At 50.0% G+C, this 15237-nt stretch overlaps 1 protein-coding gene across 8 annotated transcripts in view; it reads right to left on the reverse strand.

The window, feature by feature from the left end:
* LHX8 (LIM homeobox 8) overlaps positions 1–15237 on the reverse strand; it is a 56367-nt gene that overhangs the window by 7381 nt on the left and 33749 nt on the right. For all 8 annotated transcript variants that reach the window (XM_077277573.1, XM_077277578.1, XM_077277572.1 and 5 more), the window contains 4 exons: positions 9981–10102; positions 8802–9022; positions 8608–8711; positions 8338–8433 (listed from right to left, as the gene is read on the reverse strand). In XM_077277573.1, coding sequence (XP_077133688.1) covers positions 8338–8433; positions 8608–8711; positions 8802–9022; positions 9981–10102 — 543 coding nt within the window. The remainder of the gene's footprint in view (positions 1–8337; positions 8434–8607; positions 8712–8801; positions 9023–9980; positions 10103–15237) is intronic.

A 15237-nucleotide genomic window follows, 5' to 3' on the forward strand; every position in this document is an offset into this window, starting at 1 on the left:
GGGAGGAGCCTTAGCTTCGTGGGCGGAACCAGCCAAAAGAAGCGCGGAACGGAAAGCGCAGTAAGGCGCCAATCCCGGAAGAGGAACTCCGACCTCCAGCAGGTTAGTGGGAGGAAGGGACAGCCATGTCTGAGTCGGGAGGAGAGGAGGTGGCGGCCGCAGTCGCGGACGCAGGGGCAGCTCCGGTCCCCGCAGCGAGTGAAGCCGCGGCCCTAATACCACCACCGGTTGCCGCAGAACCCGCTGTCCCCCTCAGCCAGTCGGACACTGCCGCTAACACAAAAGCCATAATGCCCTTCTCCATGCCGTACCTGCCCGGAGCGGCCTGGCTCCCACGATACTCTGGGGAGTCGCATACATTCACCGACTTTAAAGAAGGGCTCTGCAGCCTGCTTGAGTTCTATCCCCTGACAGAGCCTCAGAAGGTTCATATGATAACCGGCCAACTCTTTGGGGCGGCTCTGAGAGAATTGAAGTCTTGGCCCGCCGAGGATAAAGGAACTGCACAGCAGGTTTTTGCAAAGCTTAAAGCCACCTTCGATACTCGCACTGCTACAGAAATTAAACTGACTTTCTATGGATGCAAACAAAGGCCGCAGGACAGCTTACGGGACTATGCCCTTAATCTCCAGGAGGCGATGCGGGCCATTAAGCAGAGTGACCCCGGCAGCGTGCAGGATGAGGATAAACTCCTGAAGGAGCGGTTCATTGAGGGGCTCCTGTGCAGTCACCAGCGGGGCCAATTGCACTTCCTGGCCATGCAAAATCCAGACTTGACTTTTGCGCAATTCAAGGATAAAGCTATCCAGGCATTGCAGGAGCGACAGCCCAACCGCGCAATACCACCCAGGCGCCCCGCTCTCACATACCACCAGGAGGTGGCATCGGATACCCCAGTTGCCGCGGAGGCCGACGCCCAGAGCTTCGAGGACGACTCCCCTGCAGGACTTCGCCTCCAGATGCAAGAGCTAACCAAGAGCGTTGCTGCCCTAGCCCGGACGGTGCAGGCCCTACAGGAGGCCCCCAAAGAAAAGATCCAGCTAGCCTCCAGACCAGAAGATGTCCCCTGGACGCGACAGAAGAGGACCCCACCAACCAGAGGCCGGGACAGCGATCGCTTCCATCAGGACGGACGACCCATCTGCCGCCGATGTCACCAGGTGGGCCACCTTGCAAGGTACTGTCCTTTAAACGAGCAACCCCTGGGGCAAAGGGCCAACCCCCAGGAGTAGGACGATCAGGCCCGCAGCATTGGAGAACCAAGTATATTGGAGGACGACCAGTTCTCCCTGTAGTGATTGATGGAATCCCCTTGAACGCTTTGCTGGACACCGGTTCTCAGGTGACGACTATACCTTACGTGCTTTATAAACGGTATTGGGAGGACGCTGATATTACTCGTGGCCCTGACGATGATTTCACCATAATAGCCAGTAATGGTCAGCCGTTGCCACAAGTGGGGTATAAGGAGGTCACCATCAAGGTGGGGCGGGTGGAATTGAAAGCCCAAGGGATTGTGATTGTTGATATTGATCGTCGAGAATGTAATCCCATGATGACTCTTGGTACTAATGTTATAGAAAATTGTCTTGCAGAAGTTATTGTTTTGTTGCAACAGGTGGCAGAAACCGCTGGCCACAGCGAGCAACGTGCCCTGCAGAGGGAAATCAGAGCTCTGATGCAGAGACAGCAGGTAGAGCTGACTGGTGGTGAGATTGGTCGTGTCACTGTGAGTGATTCAAACCCCATCGCGATACCCCCCAGGAGTGAGATGTTGATATGGTGTCGGGCAGCCATAGGCCTCAGGGGTAAGGACTACCAGGCCTTGGTAGAACCCGTATATTCAGACAATAGGCCTACTGTTCTGACAGCCCGGGGGGTGGTCGACGTCCGCCAGGGGAGAGTGCCCGTACGTGTCCTCAATTGTGGGGAGGAAGAGGTTCACCTCACCAAGTATACCACGCTCGCCAAACTGTTCACTGTCAATAATAGTGTGATACAGACACCTGAACCCTTGGTCCCGTCAAACGTGGCGGAGAACAAAGGTTCTGCAGAGCACTCGAAAGACTGGTGTCGGGAATTGCATGTGGGCACTGACTCTACCCCATCCCATCAAAAACAGGGGGCCTACAGGGTGGTACACGAGTACGAGCAGGTATTCAGCAAACACCCCTTAGATTTTGGGCAGGTGAAAGGGATCCAACATCACATCCCCACGGGAGATCACCGACCCATAAAAGAGAGATATCGCCCTGTACCCCCAGCTCATTACCAGTGTGCCAAGGACATGTTGCGGGAAATGAAGGAGGCTGGGGTGGTGAGAGACAGCTGTAGCCCCTGGGCAGCTCCGTTAGTCCTTGTTAAAAAGAAAGATGGTACAATGAGGATGTGTGTTGATTACAGGCAGTTGAATCGCATTACACATAAGGACGCATACCCACTGCCCAGGATAGAGGAGTCTCTGGCCGCCTTAAAATCTGCTAACTACTTCTCTACCTTAGATCTCACCAGTGGGTACTGGCAGGTTCCTGTAGCGGAGGCGGACAAAGAAGACGGCCTTCACGACACCAATGGGTCTCTGCGAATTCAACTACATGCCCTTCGGACTGTGCAATGCTCCTGGAACGTTCTAGAGGATGGATGATGGAGTGCTGCCTAGGACACATGAACTTTTAAACTGTGCTGCTGTATTTGGATGATGTCATTGTCTTCTCTAAGACCTACGAAGACCACCTGAAGCACCTGGCCGAGGTGTTTGAAGCCCTGTCCAATTTCGGCTTAAAGGTGAAACCGTCCAAGTGTCATCTGCTCAAACCTAAAGTGCAGTACCTGGGCCATGTGGTGAGCGCTGAAGGAGTGGCCCCAGACCCCGACAAGGTCACAGTGATCAAGGACTGGCCAAAGCCTAGTGACCTCCACGAAGTCCGGCAGTTCCTCGGGTTGGTAGGTTACTACCGGAGATTCATTAAGGACTTCACCAAGAAGGCCGCACCCTTGCAAAACCTGCTGGTGGGCCAACCAAAGAAGACCAAGGGGAGGAAAACCCTCTTTGATTGGAACGAGGAGCTGGAGGAATCCTTCACCTGTTTGAAGTCGGCACTGACGGGAGAAGAGGTACTGGCTTACCCCGAATACGTTCAACCGTTTGTGCTGTACACAGATGCCAGTAATGTGGGATTAGGAGCCGTGCTGTCCCAGGTTCAGAACGGCAAAGAAAGGGTGATCGCTTACGCCAGCAGGAAACTCCGTCCCACAGAAAGGAACCCTGATAACTACAGTTCCTTTAAGCTGGAATTCCTGGCCCTCGTCTGGGCAGTGACAGAGAGGTTCAAACACTACCTGGCCTCCGCGAAATTCACCGTCTTTACGGATAACAATCCCCTAACGCATCTGGATACTGCCAAACTAGGGGCCTTGGAACAGCGATGGATGGCCCGGCTGTCCAACTACGATTTCACCATCAAGTACCGGGCAGGACACCAGAATGCCAATGCCGATGCCTTGTCCCGAATGCCCAATTTGCCAGAAACGGGAGAAGACCCGGAGGCACTTGAAGAGGTGGAGCTGCCTGCATTCCATCGCCCCAAAGCCACTCAGAACTCTCATCATGTGAAGAACAGGCACGGGAACCAACCAGATGCCACGCTGAATCCCCTGCCTCATCACGGGTGGGCAGAAACCCAGGATGGTGACCCCGCGGTCCGTCGGGTGAAAGAGCTCTTGACGCAGGCAGGGTTGCATCCCGGCCCAGATGCTCCACAGGAAACCCAACAGCTGTGGAAGGGGAGAAGCAAACTGTTTATCCATGATGGCAAGCTGTGCAGGAGGAGCATCGACTCACGTACTCATGAATTGGTGTGGCAGATAGTGGTGCCAAGGCGAGATGCGCCCATGGTTCTGGGAGCCTACCACGATGGAGCCGGACACTTCGGATGGAGGAAGCTAGAGAGGCTACTCCGAGGGAGGTTCTATTGGATTGGCATGAAGAGAACCATTGAGAAGTGGTGTCGGGAGTGTGGTCCATGTAGTCTGCGCAGGAAGGACCGTGACAGTCAACGGGCTCCCCTGCGGCCTATCATCACCAAACGGCCGCTCGAACTGGTCGCGCTGGATCATGTGAAGCTGACACCTAGCCGGTCGGGCTATATCTACGCCCTTACCATCGTGGACCACTACTCCAGGTTTTTGGTGGTTGTACCTGTCAAGGATCTAACGGCCAGGACTGCCGCCAGGGCCTTCCAGCAGCACTTTTGTAGGCCCCATGGCTACCCAGAGAAGGTACTGACCGATCAGGGACCTGCATTTGAAGCAGAAGTGTTTCAAGAATTCTGCCAACTGTACGGGTGCAGGAAGAACAGAACCACACCGTACCATCCTCAAACCAACGGGATGTGCGAGAAGATGAATCAAGTGGTAATCGATTTATTGAAGACCTTGCCTGTGGAGGAACGGAACCTGTGGCCGATAAAGTTGCCTGACTTGGTGGATATGTACAATCACATCCCAGTAAGTTCCACCAACTGTACTCCAGCGTACCTGATGCGAGGAAGATCTAGTCGGTTACCCGTTGATCTGGACATGGGGGTCCTAGTGCCCGAAGATACCTCGCCAGATGCAGATTGGGATGCAGAAAGGCAGCGAAGGTACCGCGAAGTACAGGAGAGTGTAGAAAGAAGTCTCGCCCAGGCTAGGCAGAAACAAGAAAGGGACTACAACCAACACGCTCCTGCGATTCCCCTGTCACCTGGTGAGCAAGTACTTAAACGAAAGAGGAGATTACACAAGCTCGATGACCAATGGGAAGCGGAACCGTATACCATCCTGCCATCCGACTTCGACAACACGAAGGTCTGTCTCATCAGCAAGGACAGAGGGGAGACCTCGACAGCGGTATCCAGGGATCACCTTAAGGTCTGCCCCGATAAGTTGAGAGAGAGGGACACGGCCCCAAGAATCTCTCCGCCGGTGGAAAAGGAGAAGATGATTCATACCGTCCTTGGTGACTTTCCCCAGTCCTGGACTCAGATAAATCAGGCCATCGTGGTACCTGTTCTAACGTTTCCACAGCCGGACCCACCAGAAACAATGGTGGTACCAGATCATCCGGCCCCGCAACCTCAACAAGCCTTACCTGAAGATGCCATGCCAACCGTTGAACCGGCAAATCCTCCCTCTGCTATCAGTGAATCTGCTGTACCCACTGTTGATAGCAGCAGCCCTGAGAGCTCCAGCCTGCCAGTGCTACCCAGACTCACTAGAAGTGTAGCTAGAAGACAGTACACTACACCAGCGGTAGCCAGCATATCGGGCCCTGTTAGGCCAATAGCAACCCCTGCGCTGCGACGGTCCACACGCAGCACTCAAAATCAAACTCCTCTCCGCTACAAGACTTGGAGGTATTAGCGGGGGTTGCTATTCAGTTGAAAATGTTTGTGTGTATATCTTTTGTTACAGGTTTTAAAATGGACAATAGAGTAATGGACAGTGAATTGCTCAAAAACTTTCACAAGGGGGCCCCTTTGTTTACCCGGGGTCCCCGCTGTTTCAATCACTGAACTGAGAGTCAAACTGTGCATGACCTAACTTTCGCAACGTTCAAGAGTCCTCACCTCCCGTAAAGGGAAGCACTGTTATGTTTAATTGTTCATGCTATTTCAAAAATTTTGTGTGTTTTCTGTTAACATGTATTATTGTTCTTGTTTTCCCAGTCCCGGAGTACTGGATTTAACCGGGGGGAGTGCAGCGCCCCAGAGTCCTGGTCGTTGCAGTACTGTGGCTCCGCCACTATGGGGAGCTATGGTATGTCTGATTGCACTAAAGGAGTTTCTCTGATCAGGTAACACCTCACTACACTTCACACTCCGGCCACCAGGGGGGGGGTGGTCCTATCTAGTAGGCCACTCCTCACACTCTGGTAAAACTGGGGGTTGGACAGGAAGAGTGGGAGAAGTAGCTGGGAAGAGCTAGTGAGAGGACCTGTCAGGGATGGGATCCTGACAGAATCCTCAGAGCAGAACTAACCAGTGCACAACGGGAATACAGTAAAAGAGGAATTAGGACCAGAAGGAGTCGTGCTGTTAGACCGAGGCAACATCCTTCTGAGGCGCAAACAGTCGGTGGCCGGAACGCCGAGCAAGTAAGAGACTTTAAGTACTACTGCAAACCACGGCAGGACAGCTAATTACAGGTTGGCTGTCTCACTGAACACCTAAGCAGACAACGGAGGCAGCTGTGGGAGAGGGGCGACTCTAGGGTCCCGGAAGACCTCCAGGCCTACCCCGTCATACGGGTGCGTCCTATCATATCACCTGGGGGACGGAGAGAACGAACATCAGAGAGAGACAGATTGAGTTGTGAGGACTGTCCCGGGAGCTCAGCAGGGAAGGACTACAACACCCAGCGCTAGAAGGTAGACACTGATTCCCACCTGTAAAGAGAACTCCTGATATCCCTTTGGACCGGCCGGTCTCTGACAGCCCGGTGGACAGCGCTCTGGACTGAGGTCTCAAAACCCATCAGTAAAGAGGTAAAGAGACTGCAACCTGGTGTCCTCGTTATTTACTGCACCGCACCACCACTACCTTCATCCACACCTATTATTCACTGTGCGCCCCACGGCAGGGTCACGGACCGGGGCCTAGCCGCCGTGACAACCCCCGGAGCAGAGACTCAGAGGCCCGGTACCGGGTACCCCTCGGCCCTGCGGCAGTGGGGGCGCTTCATACAACAACTGTTAATAAGAGGAGACTTTGTGCAGCAGGCCTTCATGGTAAAATAGCTGCTAGGAAACCACTGCTAAGGACAGGCAACAAGCAGAAGAGACTTGTTTAGGCTAAAGAACACAAGGAATGGACATTAGACCAGTGGAAATCTGTGCTTTGGTCTGATGAGTCCAAATTTGAGATCTTTGGTTCCAACCACCGTGTCTTTGTGCGACGCAGAAAAGGTGAACGGATGGACTCTACATGCCTGGGTCCCACCGTGAAGCATGGAGGAGGAGGTGTGATGGTCTGGGGGTGCTTTGCTGGTGACGCTGTTGGGGATTTATTCAAAATTGAAGGCATACTGAACCAGCATGGCTACCACAGCATCTTGCAGCGGCATGCTATTCCATCTGGTTTGCGTTTAGTTGGACCATCATTTATTTTTCAACAGGACAATGACCCCAAACACACCTCCAGGCTGTGTAAGGGCTATTTGACCAAGAAGGAGAGTGATGGGGTGCTACACCAGATGACCTGGCCTCCACAGTCACCAGACCTGAACCCAATCGAGATGTTTTTTTGTTAAAGGGAACCTGTCACCCCCCCCCCCAGTCGTTTCAAACTAAAAGAGCCACCTTGTGCAGCAGTAATGCTGCATTCTGACAAGGTGGCTCTTTTAGTTCTGGTTGCTGTAACTTGAGAAATAATCCGTTTTATAATTTGTCTGAAATACCTGCTCCTCAGTCAAGTGGGCCGGCGTTTCCCCCCTGCTTCAGACAGCACACAGCTGTCACTCACATCTTCTTGGCGCCGGGCGCCGCCTCCTCCTCACCGCTGTTTTCAAAAGTAGCCGGCGCCTGCCCTCTTTTCCCCTGCCTGGTGCAGGCGCAGTGAGCGCTGCCCGTCTTTCCTCATATGCAGCCCAGCTGACTGCGCCTGTGCGGCCGCCCTGCCTGTGAATCCCAGCCCCGCAGTGACTTATGATTTATTCACATTGCGGGGCTGGGATTCACAAGCAGGGCGGCCGCACAGGCGCAGTCAGCTGGGCTGCATATGAGGAAAGACGGGCAGCGCTCACTGCGCCTGCACCAGGCAGGGGAAAAGAGGGCAGGCGCCGGCTACTTTTGAAAACAGCGGTGAGGAGGAGGCGGCGCCCGGCGCCAAGAAGATGTGAGTGACAGCTGTGTGCTGTCTGAAGCAGGGGGGAAACGCCGGCCCACTTGACTGAGGAGCAGGTATTTCAGACAAATTATAAAACGGATTATTTCTCAAGTTACAGCAACCAGAACTAAAAGAGCCACCTTGTCAGAATGCAGCATTACTGCTGCACAAGGTGGCTCTTTTAGTTTGAAACGACTGGGGGGGGGGGGGGGTGACAGGTTCCCTTTAAGTATATAATTCCACATGTGTTAATTCATAGTTTTGATGTCTTCAGTCTGAATGTACAATTTTCATAGTCATGAAAATACAGAAAAATCTTTAAATGAGAAGGTGTGTCCAAACTTTTGGTCTGTACTGTATGCATCCAGCACCATCAGCAGAATAGTGAGTGCAGCTCTAGTGTTAGATTCTGCACTAAACAGAAGCACAATAAAGCACCTAACGTCAACCATTTAATACAAGTGCTCATTACCTGTATTACACGTCTGCTAAGACCTGTCCTTTCTGACAACTTCTGTAGCGTTTGTGCGTCAGGGTTGTTGTCTTGAGCAAATTGTGCTTGCATAACCTTAAATAAATAAATATTGAGCTATAAGGTTGCATTTGTTTTATGAATTCTAACATTACATAGGTATTCGTTCCTCTGACAACACTTCTTGGGCCCTATTGCTTTTCCTGCATTTTAATCACAACATTACCTCTTCCCCTCGTTTAGCTGCTCAGAGCCCCACTAGACACTTACTTGGAGCTGGTCTGCAGTGAAACTGGTCCGTGCCCTCTTCGCTGGTTTCGGTTGATTAATATCCTGCTCTGTCAACAAAGCCCCTTCCACACTAACCCGATTCCCTGAAAAAAAATAAAAAAAAATCTAATTTACATTTTTGTTGCATGACATAAGCCCCCAGTCCTGCAGCTCGGAGTGATGGAGGCACGCACCGTTTTCCACCGCTCTCTTTAGGTTGTCCAGCATACAGTCGTAATGCACGCGGCAGAGAACCTTCTCCTCCACCAGGGCAAACTCTTCCCCCGTGGAAAGCTGCCTCTTGCAGGAGTAGCAGGCAAAGCATGCCAGGTGGTAGACATTGCCCTTCGCTCGCCTCACCCAGTCTGTGGAGTGGATGTGTCTGCCACAACGTGAACACCGCGTTCCATATCGCCTGGATGGCAAAACCATGGAAAATGGGTCATTAACCAGTCGCAGGACAAGCAAAACAAACATGGTGCAAAAAAACAGATTATATCCATCAGTATTTGGTACAACGATATTTCCCCTAAATAATCTCCAAATATTTTATTAGAGCATTGTGAGGATATAACGAGGCGGGGGGCAGAATTGTGCAAAAACATTCCCATGACCCCAATCTTGTGGCCACATTGGTGGCTGTCTGCCAGAAGCTTGTACACGTCCTCCTACCTTCCCCGTCGGGAATCCCTTGTGATTAATATGACCAGTAACAACTCATATGGCGGTTGTGCCTGCTAATCAGAAGAGGGGTCTGGGATGCTGGCAGATCGGAGGAGGTGCGGGGGGCTGGGGTCTAGCCGCTGTGCCAGGCACCAGTGAGTCTTTTTGCACACATGCCATTAGCTAGAACAGAGAATTGTAAGAACTTGCAGCAATGACTCAGGAGGACCAAACATTGTAATGCATCTCTTCCCCTGCGGAGGCGCTGCAGAGAAATGAACACTAGCTTCAGAGTACAGGAATAGCCTGCATTCCGTCCAACTTGATTGGGTACTTCAAAAACGCAAAATCGGCCCCCAGATCCCATCATCAGATGCAATATTTTTAGAGATGCATTAACTCAACTACATCATTTATTTGCAGCAATATCGTATGCACAAAAGAAAAGCTGAACCATTACATGGGAAACCAGATGATTCAATGTATAATCATGCAAACCTCACACAAAACTGGTGCATAGGAAAAGTAGGGACGTTACCCACAAGTAATGGGCAAGCGCTCCACGTTTCCTTTGCACCAGTTTTGAGAAGTCTCCAGTGTGGCATCAACCTGAACATGCGGGGAGTACAAAAGAGATATGAATACAGCGGGCAAATATGGAGTAACGGACACAGTCACACGGGCGTGATGAATACATACGTGAATAGTACCTAAAATAATCAAGCTTGCAGAATATGTCTTTATCTTTGATGTAGCAGCTGGTGTGCCGCCCCAGGGACGTCCGGCACACGCTACAGGACAGACACCGGACGTGCCAGCACAGATCGTTTACCTGCAGGAAGAAAGGGAGGCCTTCGTTAGCCAGGACATCAGACGACCTGCACTTTATAGTGAGCGATATGCAGCGGAAAACACAGAACATCGGCTCCCAGGCAGGTGGTGGAGCCGGCAACAACAATGCTTCACAGTGAGGTGTCAGGCCATTAGATCTTAGGTATATCGATATTATGTGGTCACAGTATGGCAGCATTTACATTATCGTGGCACAGATGGGAGGTTATTCTGGCACCACATGGTTTCTTAATCAGACATCGGCATGGAACCAATTTCTTCAAAATGTGCACCATGCGGTTAAACCCAGGCAAGCGTGCGCCATGCAGGCAAACCCAGGCAAGCGTGCGCCATGCAGGCAAACCCAGGCAAGCGTGCGCCATGCAGGCAAACCCAGGCAAGCGTGCGCCATGCAGGCAAACCCAGGCAAGCGTGCGCCATGCAGGCAAACCCAGGCAAGCGTGCGCCATGCAGGCAAACCCAGGCAAGCGTGCGCCATGCAGGCAAACCCAGGCAAGCGTGCGCCATGCAGGCAAACCCAGGCAAGCGTGCGCCATGCAGGCAAACCCAGGCAAGCGTGCGCCATGCAGGCAAACCCAGGCAAGCGTGCGCCATGCAGGCAAACCCAGGCAAGCGTGCGCCATGCAGGCAAACCCAGGCAAGCGTGCGCCATGCAGGCAAACCCAGGCAAGCGTGCGCCATGCAGGCAAACCCAGGCAAGCGTGCGCCATGCAGGCAAACCCAGGCAAGCGTGCGCCATGCAGGCAAACCCAGGCAAGCGTGCGCCATGCAGGCAAACCCAGGCAAGCGTGCGCCATGCAGGCAAACCCAGGCAAGCGTGCGCCATGCAGGCAAACCCAGGCAAGTGTGCGTCATGTAGGAAAATCTAGGTAATCTAGGCAAGTGTGCGCCATGTAGGCAAATCTAGGAAAGTGTGTGCCATGCAGGTAAATCTAGGCAAGTGTGCACCATGCAGGTAAATCTATGTAAGTGTGCGCTATGCAGGTAAAGATAGGCAAGTGTGCGCCATGCAGGAAAATCTAGGCACGTTATTTGTGCACTATGACAGTACACCACATGGGGGGCACATAGAAAGTAACCATCCATCAATGCTGGAAACGGTATTATCCATTTACATATGTGCGAGATGCCCCAGATTTTATTATTCTACCTTCACAGATTCTTTAAGCAAAAACAACAATTCCAACATCTAAATTAAACCTTAATTTATGGCTGGGGATAGATTGTGACAGGTCACATGATTGCAACTCCCCGACAAGTCTCATGACCAAAATCTATTTGAGTAACCCGTCTGCAACTTGCTGTCATACAACTATTTCAGAGCTGCAATTTTGCAGTAAAAAAAATAAATAAAAAACAAACAGCATAATATATAAGCTGAACCAAACTGTAAACAAGTCCCCAGCGCGCATCGAGGTCTAGGAGAGCAGTTGTGTGCGAGTTGCAGCAGAAAACTGAACACTTGGAAACATCTGAAAGTCGCAGGTCAGAGTGTGACACCATAGGAAGTCATCAGATGCAGTGTCACAAAGTGACCTCGGCTGCTGTGTGGCGCTACTGGCCTTACTCTGTCTAGGAGTTTAAGAATTATCTTACTGCCACCAAAATGACTGATTGCAGGAAACGTTACTTAGGCGCCAGATCTACACAATCCCCACGTGTTTCGGCTGTCTAACAGCCACGCGTCATGCTGCCGGAGACTCGAACGCATTATTCGAGAGCCCAATATACTCAGACAACACATTACCTGCATACATTTGCTCATCACTAATAATTCTAATAACAGATCATATAACAGATAATCCAATAAACCACAAAAAGGGATTAGGAAGGAGAATAAAAACCACAGACGTGGCCCAACATGGAAAATGAGTAACATTCAAGACTACGAGTCTACACTGCGATATGACAATATACGGGTCTATAGAAATACTGAGAAATCCATCTGCGGGCGAGCGCGGCATGTGATGGGGCGGATTAGTGACACTCACACATTGCCACGGTGTCTTTTGCATATCAAAATTTACATCAGATTTTGCAAAGTTTTCCAAAGCCGTTAACAGTGGACACAAGTCACCGACACCTCTGCCGACCCGAGTGCTGTGCTGCACAGGGTCAATCTGCAGAACTAACCAGTGGTTGATGAATTAGCAGCAGTATCATGGGCTGCACCAACGGGTAATCTTGCACAGTAATAAGCCCAAATTTGTGCCTTTACTGCGTTCTTTGAATTATCAAAAAAAATATATAAAACCAACCAGGGCAAAGCGGCAAATCCAGCTCTGCTGCATCTGTATACCAAGAGTATCTGACTGGTCCCCTCCCCCCCAGTATGCCCACAGAATGTATGTGGTACGGTGCAGCCCCCCGTGGCGCCCCCTGCACGGGCCGTGTTTATTTATACATACTGGAATGTATGCCGCTGTTTAGATGCCAGAAGGAACAGATTTGGAATTATGTTCAATTTAATTATCGCTGGATTTGATGACGGTGCACATAAACCAGGGGAGAGTCCTTAGAGGGGTCGGTCACTTTGCACATTTTTTTTTTTTTTTTTTTATTTAGTCAAAATAAGTCCTACAAGGTGCAAGGCAAAAAATAAATAACTGATTGGTGGGGAAACCTGACAGAAGTGTTGCCTTTATCTGCAGCACCACCACAGGGGAAATTGGTCCCATTGAAGGCAGTCCTGCATATTTAATGCATGGGGCATGGCCGATCCCCCAGAAAAAGAGCCCTCTATAAATGATGATTGAGGTTCCAAATGATCGCCCCCTTAAACCAGAAACCCCCGAATAGCATTACACGATGCAGCTCAACTGCATTCAAAACCCTTTCCTCCTGCAAATCATGGACACCCGAGTGATTGGCATTTCAGACACAAACTAACAACAAGCCAAATGTTCCAACATGGGAACGAGTATGAAAGTCATAGAAGAGTCACCAGTCGCACTGAACAGTTGACCGTGCGCCTGCTGAATAGACAGTGGCACTACAAGTCACAGCATGAGCACGGCATTGTATTCTGCACCAAAAATATGCAAAAACCTGGCTTAATGATCATTTTTTATGCATTTTTAATGCAGATTTGCTGCAGCTTAACATATAAATATTATCGAATAAATGTTTATTTTTACCCTCAGAATTGCTGCAAATTTGAACTTAAAAATGCATGTTCATTTATGTACACCGCATTTTATCTGGGAAACTGCCGGAAAAAGGCAGCAGCAATTTTGCACTAATGCGTGCATTTGTTTTTTTCCCCCCGTGCTTTATTGATGCTTTTTTGCTACTCGGCCTCCGATCTGAAATGCGGAAGCAGTGACACAAAGTAGCACGATATGCATTTAAAAAAAAAGAATGCACCATGTCAGTAAATGCAGTGCAACACGGAACATGCTAACAAGATTTTAGGAATATCATTCCTTCTGCTGCTAGTGTAAGGAAAAAAAAAAAAACGGAACAAACCCCAAAGGTGCACGTGATCACAGCATCTTTAGCCGCACGGTGGGTATTGGTTGTGACACCGCATCTACTTTGCTTGGATCTGAGTCGGTTCTGTTTACAAGAAGCCGCACAAGTTCACCGTATCGGGTGCAATCTGCTCTGTATCCCCCAACCTGCAGCTTTCATTCACTTGTGGGAATATTGTAACTTCACGAATCAGTGCGACAAAACAAGAGCAAATTACTCAGCTATAAAGTAGCCGGTAACGGGTGATCACTAGAGATGAGCGAATATGATCGGAAATGATCACCAAATCTGAGTTTGCCATATTCATGCCATACTGGTACCCTATCCGTGACAAATTTAGGTTTGAAGACCGAATCCAAACATATTCGGTCATTTCAACTCCCATTGACGTTCAGCGAACACCGCAAATTCAATTTTCGCTGCCGCTCCGCTCGTAATCCGAATTTTCAAAAATTCGCTCAACTAGTAATAACGACATGGTGGATACTTCATACGACCCTTTAATACTGGCTACTCACCCTCTAGGTGGCAAAGATGGGGATCTACTGTGTGACAATATAGAAGCAGATTTGGGAAATTTATTTAAAAAAAAATAATTATATAATAATAATAAATATTCTGCCATTTATTCCATGGCGCTTTACCTGTGAGGAGGGCTCTACATAATTCACTTTTATTCATAATCACAACTCTGCTTCCTTGTCCTCTGATGATTTCTGGCTGCGTGGACCCCCATTATCAAACTCACTGCTATCGGAGGGCTGCATCAATCCCAAATACAATACTGGGCGACATCTATGGGGCTTCTATGGGGCCGGCCGTTCAGGATGCACAGAAGACAATGAACGTTCTGCTGAATTTACCAAAATAAAAGCCAACAAGCAGATCCGGAGCCTCAGAAAGGTGCCAATACCCGAGACCTCCAACAACGATTAAAGGGGTTTTCCACAACTTCACAGTGTTACTACTGATCTCCCACCACAACTCCTCCATCCTGTCATTCTCTTCTTTCAGTGAGGTCAGTGCTTCACTGCTGCAGCCAATCATTGCAGCCACTGATTGGCAGCAGCGGTCACATGCAGACCAGAATAGAGGAAGAGGATTTGACGCTGGCAGGAGATCAGTAAGTATATGCCAATTACTTATTTTAACCACACTGGAGGAGTTTGTAAAGTTAGAGATGGGAGCTGAAGACCCTTCCGATGATTATGGAGAGTTTTCCATCACTTCAGAGTCAATATGCAGCTCACATCTTCGGTCCAGAGACGCTCCATGTTGCTCCCTCTACAGGTTTTGGGCTTTTTTTCACATTTGGAACCAGATCTAATTGTACCAAGTCTGCAGCCTGCACCCCAGGGGACGCCGGCCATGCCAATATCACTAAGGAACTAATCTTTTCTCTTACTAATATCACACAACTTTATATCTTCTATCACAAAATATTCTTGTCGCCATTACCACAAGCAATCAGAACGCAAAGTTAATGGCGAGCGCGCGGCATGGAGCTGAAACTGCAACGGATCGAGAGCCACAAATTCTGCAACAATATTTCACATATTTACTAGAAAATCAAGTGGCTTCAGGGTCCATGAAACAAGAGGATTACAGAAAAGCAAATTCTAAGCCAACCCAAAAATGACA

The sequence above is a fragment of the Ranitomeya variabilis genome, chromosome 8 (genome assembly GCF_051348905.1).
Source record: "Ranitomeya variabilis isolate aRanVar5 chromosome 8, aRanVar5.hap1, whole genome shotgun sequence".
Lineage (NCBI taxonomy): Eukaryota > Metazoa > Chordata > Amphibia > Anura > Dendrobatidae > Ranitomeya > Ranitomeya variabilis.